This window comes from Pristiophorus japonicus, chromosome 13 (genome assembly GCF_044704955.1).
Source record: "Pristiophorus japonicus isolate sPriJap1 chromosome 13, sPriJap1.hap1, whole genome shotgun sequence".
NCBI classification, from domain to species: Eukaryota; Metazoa; Chordata; class Chondrichthyes; family Pristiophoridae; genus Pristiophorus; species Pristiophorus japonicus.
Window position 1 is genome coordinate 88,448,390 of NC_091989.1, and position 8,777 is coordinate 88,457,166.

Here is an 8,777-nt window from a genome sequence, read left to right on the forward strand (position 1 = left end):
ACTAATCTAAATCAATCCAACAATACCTCTTCTTATGGATCAGTTTGTCCAGCTTTAAAAATGATAGAATTGTGTCTCATTCAGAACTGCAATTTAAACCCCACAGATGGCTTGTCAGAGCAATACATGAAATAATCAATCAGCCGGGCATAAAACAGTTATTATTAATGGCTGGTGCCCACTGAATGATCATAAATGCGAATATAAATGGTTGTTGTCTAATTATCTGTCACTAAATATTTTACTGAAAATATTATCTATGCCAGCCTTGGCAAAAGAGTCACACTTACTATGCCTGAACCCAGCACACCCAAGTTACTGCCAGGCTTTAAGTGTTGTGTTAACTCAAAGAAAGGCAAGCAAAGATATAAAACTTGCTCAAGGCCAATGTGGCAATGAAGGTGCCTGCTTCACAATCTTAAATTTACAGATCAGGCTCTGAGAGCCACCAAGCACTTGTATTTAGAAGAATAAGAGGGGATCTCATAGAAACATATAAAATTCTGATGGATTGGACAGGTTAGATGCAGGAAGAATGTTCCCAATGTTGGGGAAGTCCAGAACCAGGGGTCACAGTCTAAGGATAAGGGGTAAGCAATTTAGGACCGAGATGAGGAGAAACTTCTTCGCTCAGAGAATTGTGAACCTGTGGAATTCTCTCTCACAGAAAGTTGTTGAGGCCAGTTCGTTAGATATATTCAAAAGGGAGTTAGATGGGGCCCTTACGGCTAAAGGGATCAAATAGTATGGAGAAAAAGCAGGAATGGGGTATTGAAGTTGCATGATCAGCCATGATCATATTGAATGGCGGTGCAGGCTCGAAGGGTCGAATGGCCTACTCTTGCACCTATTTTCTATGTTTCCATGTATCACATACAACCAGCTCCACACACATGAAAGAGGTAAGGATGTGTATCAGAGAAAATTTATACCAGACATTTAATTAAGATCAATTTGAAAATCCCAGTTGAATAGCAGCTTCATTTCCCATTATTAAACAGTGCAAATATCCGTTTCTTTTCCGAACAACCACTATGGGGCTCTAATATGTTACATACTCACCAAAGGAGATCGTCCCAAAATTCAGTGCAGGCAAGCTGAAGTGAAACGTGGGTCCAATGACACGTCCCCTGTGGAGAACAAGTAGTTATCAGCGTGTTTGAAGCAGTAGTGGGCTGTAACAATTAGCAATGCGTCTGTAGCGAGGTCAGAAAGAGAATAATTGTTAGCAGTCACAATGCCTACACTCAGCAAGTTTCAATGATAATGAATACAAAGCAAGGTGAACGTATCAATGCATGAGCAGTGAAAAGACGTGGGCAATGTCTTTACAATTATTACGCAACAGCAGAATGTTTCTGACTGAAACTAGAGTTTGAGTCAACATGTTACAACAGATTCCTTGCGGAATTACCCTCGGAAATCAAACCAAAGGATATCCCCCTTATGCCCACACCTCACTGAATTACGATCTCAGCACAGCACTGAACTCTTCTTCAGTTGTGGTCGCCTCCATGCCCACTTCTTCGGCCAGGAGTCTCCCCCTGCGTCTGCCCCCTCAACCCCGTCACAACCCTGCACAGCAGACCCTTTCTTCTGTCTTTAGAATTCTCGTTCCACCTGGACTGCTCCCTCTGGCCTCTTACCCTCTCTAGATTTGATCATTGGGAAATGCCGGCGTGATATCAGCTGTCTCACATGCTCTGCTCCCCTCACTCATTCGAACCTAGCTCCTTCTGAACTGGCGGCACTCCGTTCTCTGAGATCCAACCCCAACCTTGTCATTAAACCTGCTGACAAGAATGGCGCTGTTGTTGTTTGGCGAACCGACCTCTACCCTGTGGATACTGAATGCCAACTCTCTGACACGTCCACTTACCTCCCTCTAGATTATGACCTCACCACTGAACATCATGCCATTGTTTCCAAGACTGTCGCTGGCCTCATCTCCTCTGGAGATCATCCCTCCATGGCCTCCAACTGCATAGAGCCCCAACCCCGCACAGCTCGCTTCTACCTCCTTCCAAGATCCACAAACAGTACTGCCATGGTAGAGCCATCGTTTCAGCCTGTTCTTGCCCCACGAAACCGATTTCTTCCTTTCTGAATGCTATTTTTTCTCTCCTTGTCCTGTCTCTTCCTATCTACATCCGAGACTCTTCCGACACCCTGCCCCACAGCAGTTTCCAATTTTCTGGGCCTAACTGTGTCCTTTTCACCATGGACGTCCAATCCCTCGACACCTCCATTCCCCACCAGGACGGCGTAAGGGCTTTCCGGTTCTTCCTTGAATGGAGGCCCAATCAGTCCCCATCCACCTGGCTGAACTTGTTCTTGTTGTGTATCTGTAAAGCATGCACTCCCATGTTCCGCCACCAGGGAGCTCATCCCCTGAAGTCCCCTGAGCACTGTTTATAAGCCGGCCCCTAAGGCCTGTTCCTCACTCTGGAGTGTCTTATTAAAGACTGAGGTCACTGTTACTTTAACCTCCCTGTGTGCAGCCTCATCTGTGTTAGGAACACAATAACTGGCGACGAGAATACGAATCAACGCACAGATGCAGCAAACTGTGGGCATTCTGGAGAAGTTCTTGGAGGGTGAGGACTGGGAAGCCGATGTCGAAGGGCTAGACCAGTACATTGTAGCCAATGAGCTAGACGGAGAAGGAAGCGCTGCAAAAAGGAAAGCGATCCTCCTCACAGTCTGTGGGGCACCGACCTACAGCCTCATGAAGAATCTTCTGGCTCCGGTGAAATCCCACAGATGAGTCGTATGAGGAGCAGTGTACACTGGTTCGGGAGCATCTTAACCCGAGGGAGAGCATGCTGATGGCGAGGTATCGGTTCTACACATGCCAGCGATCTGAAGGTCAGGAAGTGGCGAGCTGCGTCGCCTAGCTAAGGCGACTTGCAGGACAATGTGAGTTTGATGGCTACCTGGAGCAAATGCTCAGAGACATTTTGGTACTGGGCATTGGCCACAAGACCAGCCGACGAAAACTTTTCACTGTAGAGACACCGACCCTCAGTAAGGCCATTGCGATAGCACAGGTGTTTATGTTCACCAGTGATAACACTAAACAAATCTCAGTACACAAGTGCTAGCAATGTTCATAAATTAACTGGAACTGTGTTTGCGAGCAGAAATGTACAGGGCAGAAACCACGAGTCTGCAACTGCCAGCAGGCCTCAGGTGACCCAGATGACTCAGAGGCCCCAACAAAGAATGAATGCAAGACAATTCACACCTTGTTGGCGTTGTGGAGGGTTCCACTCAGCCTATTCATGCCGCTTCAAAGGGTATGTTTGCAAGAGCTGTGGAACAATGGGACACCTCCAACGAGTTTGCAAACGAGCTGCAAGCTCTGCAAAACCTGCTAACGACCACGTGGTAGAGGAAGATCGGTCCATGGTGGATCAAAGCAATTTCGAGAGAGGAGGCAGATGCTGAAGTACATGGGGCGCACACATTTTCGATGAAATGTCCACCTATAATGCTAAACGTAAAATTGAATGGCTTACCCGTAGCCATGGAACTGGACACTTTCGCTAGCCAATCCATCATGAGTAAAGAGATGTTTGAGAGACTGTGGTGCAACAAGGCATTCAGACCAGCTCTGAGCCTCATCCACATGAAACTGAGAATATACACCAAAGAGCTCATCACTGTCCTGGGCAGCGCCATGGTCAAGGTCACCTACGAGGGCACGGTGCACGAACTGCCACTCTGAATTGTCCCGGGCGATGGCCCCACACAGCTTGGAAGGAGCTGGCTGGGCAAAATCCGCTGGAACTGGGATGACATCCGAATGCTATCACATGTCGATGAGGCCTCATGTACCCAGGTTCTTAACAAATTTCCTTCCCTTTTTGAGCCAGGCATTGGAAACTTTTCCGGGGCGAAGGTGCGGATCCACTTGGTCCCAGACGCACGATCCATTCACCACAAGGCACGAGCGATACCTCAAATGATGAGGGAGAGAGTGGAAATCGAGCTGGACAGGCTGCAACACGAGGGCATCATCTCTCAAGTGGAATTCAGCGAGTGGGCCAGCCCGATTGTTCCAGTGCTCAAAAGTGATGGCACGGTCAGGATTTGCGGCGATTATAAAGTAACTATTAATCGTTTCTCGCTACAGGACCAATACCCGCTACCTGAGGCAGACAACCTATTTGCGACACTGGCAGGAGGCAAGACGTTCACCAAGCTCGACCTGACTTCGGCCTACATGACGCAGGAGCTGGAGGAGTCTTCGAAGGGCCTCACCTGCATCAACGCGCACAAGGGACTGTTCATCTACAACAGATGCCCGTTTGGAATTCGGTCGGCTGCAGCGATCTTCCAGAAAACATGGAGAGCCTACTCAAGTCGGTACCACACACGGTGGTCTTTCAGGACGACATATTGGTCACGGGTCGGGGCACCGCCGAGCACCTACAAAACCTGGAGGAGGTCCTCCAGTGACTGGATCGAGTAGGGCTGCGGCTGCAGAGGTCGAAATGCGTCTTCATGGCAACAGAAGTGGAGTTTTTGGGGAGAAAGATCGCGGCGGACAGCATTCGGCCCACAGATGCCAAGACAGAGGCTATCAGGAACGCGTACAGGCCACAGAACGTCATGGAGATGCGGTCGTTCCTGGGAATCAACTATTTTGGTAACTTCCTACCGGGGTTAAGCACCCTTTTTGAGCCCCTACATGTGTTATTGCGCAAAGGTGAGAACTGGGTATGGGGAAAAATACAATTGCTTTTGAGAAAGTCAGAAACATTTTATGCTCCAACAAGCTGCTTGTATTGTATAACCCATGTAAAAGACTTGTACTAGCATTTGACGCGTCGTCGTTTGGAGTCGGGTGTGTATTACAACAAGCTAACGTTGCAGGGAAGTTGCAACCTGTCGCCTATGCTTCCAGGAGCTTGTCTAAGGCCGAGAGGCCTACAGCACGATTGAGAAAGAGGCATTAGCATATGTGTGTTCGGGGTAAAGAAAATGCATCAATACCTGTTTGGCCTCAAATTTGAGCTGGAAACCGATCACAAGCCCCTCACATCCCTGTTCGCTGAAAACAAGGGGATAAATACTAATGCCTCAGCCCGCATACAAAGGCGGGCACTCGCGCTATCAGTGCATAACTATACCATCCGCCACAGGCCAGGCACCGAGAACTGTGCGGATGCTCTCAGTCGGCTACCATTGCCCACCACGGGGGTGGAAATGGCGCAGCCTGCAAACTTGTTGATGGTCATGGAAGCGTTTGAAAATGATAAATCACCTGTCACGGCCCGCCAGATTAGGACTTGGACCAACCAAGATCCTCTGCTGTCCCGAGTAAAAAACTATGTACTGCATGGGAGCTGGGCCAGCATCTCCGTTGAAATGCAAGAGCCAATCAAGTCTTTCCAGTGGCGAAAGGACGAGCTGTCCATTCAAGCAGACTGCCTGTTGTGGGGTAACCGTGTAGTGCTACCAAAAAAGGGCAGGGAGACGTTCATCTCGGATCTCCATAGTACACACCTGGGTAGAGTAATGATGAAAGCGATAGCCAGATCCCACGTGTAGTGGCCCGGTATCGACCCTGACTTAAGAGTCCTGTGTACGGCAATGCAGCGTATGTGCTCAGTTGAGCAACGCCCCCAGAGAGGCACCACTAAGTTTGTGGTCCTGGCCCTCCAGATGGTCGAGGATCCATGTCGACTATGCGGGCCTGTTTCTCAGTAAAATGTTCCTGGTGGTGGTGGATGCTTTTTCAAAATGGATTGAATGTGAAATAATGTCGGGAAGCACCGCCACCGCCACCATTGAATGCCTGAGGGCCATGTTTGCCACCCAGGGCCTGCCTGACATACTGGTCAGTGACAACGGGTCATGTTTCACCAGTGCCGAATTTAAAGAATTCATGACCCACAATGGGATCAAACATGTCACCTCGGCCCCGTTTAAACCAGCCTCCAATGGGCAGGCAGAGCGGGCAGTACAAACCATCAAACAGAGCCTTAAACGAGTCACAGAAGGCTCACTCCAAACCCGCCTGTCCCGAGTACTGCTCAGCTACTGCACGAGACCCCACTCGCTCACAGGGGTGCCCCTGGTTGAGCTACTCATGAAAAGTACACTTAAAACCAGACTCTCGCTGGTCCACCCCAAACTGCATGATCAGGTAGAGAGCAGGCGGCAGCAACAAAATGTAAACGGTGGTTACGTCACTGTGTCACGGGAAATTGATCTGAATGACCCTGTGTATGTGCTAAACTATGGACATGGTCCCAAGTGGATTGCGGGCACGGTGATAGCTAAAGAAGGGAATAGGGTGTTTGTAGTCAAACTAGACAATGGACCATTTGCAGAAAGCACCTGGACCAAACGAGGGTGTGATTCACAGATTGCTCTGAACAACCCACAGCAGACACCACCTTTTTCGAGCCCACAACACACACCCAAAGGATCAACGACAGCACGCCGGACCAGGAAATCGAACCCGTCACACCCAACAGCCCAGCAAGGCCAGGCTCACCTAGCAGCTCTGCAGGGCCAACAACACGCCAGCCCAGCAAGGGCACAGCCAACACAACAGAACAGACATTTGTACCGAGGCGGTCCACCAGGGAAAGAAAGGCTCCCGACTGGCTCACCTTACAAATAGTTTTCACTTTGACTTTGGAGGGGGGCGGGTGGGGCAGTGATGTTGTGTATCTGTAAAGCATGCACTCCCATGTTCCCCCACCAGGGAGCTCATCCCCTGAAGTCCCAAGGGATCCCAGCATCCCTTGGGAGCACTGTATATAAGCCGGCCCCTAAGGCTCTGGAGTGTCTTATTAAAGACTGAGGTAACTGTTACTTTAACCTCCCTGTCTGCAGCCTCATCTGTGTTAGGAACACAACAGTTCTCACATTGAACAACTTCTCCTTTGACTCCATTCACTTCCTCCGAATTACACAGGATAAACGGCACAGAAACAGGCCATTCGGCCCAACCAGTCCATGCCGGCATTTATGCTCCACTCGAGCCTCCTCCCGTCTTTCCTCATCTAAATCTATCAGCATAACCCTCTATTCCCTTCTCCATCATATGCTTATCTAGTCTCCCCTTAAATGCATCTAAACTATTTGCTTCAACCACTCCCTGTGGCAGCGAGTTCCACATTCTCACCACTCTTTGGGTAAAGAATTTTCTTCTGAATTCCCTATTGGATTTCTTGGTGACTCTCTTATATTGATGGCCTCTAGTTATGCTCTACCCCACAAGTGGAAACATTCTCTCTGCCTTCACTCGATCAAAACCTTTCCTAATTTTAAAGACTTCTATTAGCTCACTCCTCAGCCTTCTTTTTTCAAGAGAAAAGAGACCTAGCCCGTTCATCCTTTTCTGATATGTATATCTTCGTACTTTTGGTATCATCCTTGTAAATATTTCCTGCCCCCTCTCCAGTGCTTCTATATCCTTTTTATAAATGGTAACTGTACGCAGTCCTCGAAGTGTGGTCAAACCAAGGTTCGATACAGGTTTCGCATAACTTCCCTACTTTTCAATTCTATACCTCTAAAAATAAACCCTATTGCTTTTGGTTTTATTTTTATGATCTTGCTAACCTGCGTCACAACTTTTAGCGATTTGTGTATTTGCACTCTGAGTTCCCTTTGTTCCTCTACCCCATCTCGACTCGCACCCTCCAAGTAGTAAGTGATCTCCCTATTCTTCCTACATTTATCAGTGTTGAATTTCATTTGCCAATTATAAGAACATAAGAATTGGGAGCAGGAGTAGGCCATTTGGCCCCTCGAGCCTGCTACGCCATTCAATGAGATCATGGCTAATCGGGTCGTGGACTCAGCTCCACTTCCCTGCCCGCTCCCCATAACCCTTTACCCCTCCCCTTATCGCTCAAAAATCTGTCCATCTCCACCTTAAATATATTCAATGACCCAGCCTCCACAGCTCTCTGGGGCAGGGAATTCCATGGAGTTACAACCCTCAGAAAATAAATTTCTCCTCATCTCAGTTTTAAATGGGCAGCCCCTTATTCTAAGACTATGGGCCCAAGTTTCCACATGATTTGCGCCTGATTTTTAGGAGCAACTGGTGGAGAACGGACTATCTTAGAAATCGCAATTCTCTACATTTTTTTTCTGCAGTTCTTGTCAGGTAGAACAATTCTACTTTGGAACAGAATTTTTTTCTTCAAAAGGGGGCGTGTCCTGATTTCAAAGTTTCCACAGTGAAAACGTACTCCAAACTAAAGTAGAATGGAGCAAGTGAAGATTTTTGTAGAACTGAAAAAACCTGTTCTACACATTAAAAAATCAGGCGCAGGTTACAAATTAGGCGTCCAGAATGAGGTGGGGGGGGAGGGGGGGGAAGGGAACTCATTAAATTCGACAATAAATCCTTATTTATACTTCTACAAATAAGTCCAACCTGAATAAACATTTATAAACAAAGAAAAGATTAAATAAACCATCTTCCTACCTGTGTGAAAGTGCTTCAGGCAGGCCTTTCGGGACTGAAGGCTGAACAGGCCGGCCCAAGACTTCGGGCAGGGCCCGTCCCCAGCACCAGATTTACAGGTAGGTGGCATTGGGTCGAGTCGGGTCGGTTCGGTTCGGTTCGAGGGGGGGGGGGGGGGGGAGAGAGGGAGAGAGAGAGAGAGAGAGAGGGAGGGGGAGAGAGAGAGAGAGGAGGGGGGGAGGGAGAGAGAGAGAGGGAGGGGGGAGGGAGAGAGGGAGGGGGGGGGAGAGATAGAGGGGGAGGGAGGGAGAGAGAGAGAGGGAGGGGGGGAGGG

General features: G+C 48.6%; 1 protein-coding gene across 1 annotated transcript in view; it reads right to left on the bottom strand.

Moving 5' to 3' along the window:
* The window catches only part of hydin (HYDIN axonemal central pair apparatus protein), a 1,725,340-nt gene that overhangs the window by 1,197,157 nt on the left and 519,406 nt on the right, over positions 1-8,777 (bottom strand). The window contains 1 exon segment of the mRNA XM_070897728.1: positions 1,063-1,130. Coding sequence (XP_070753829.1) covers positions 1,063-1,130 — 68 coding nt within the window.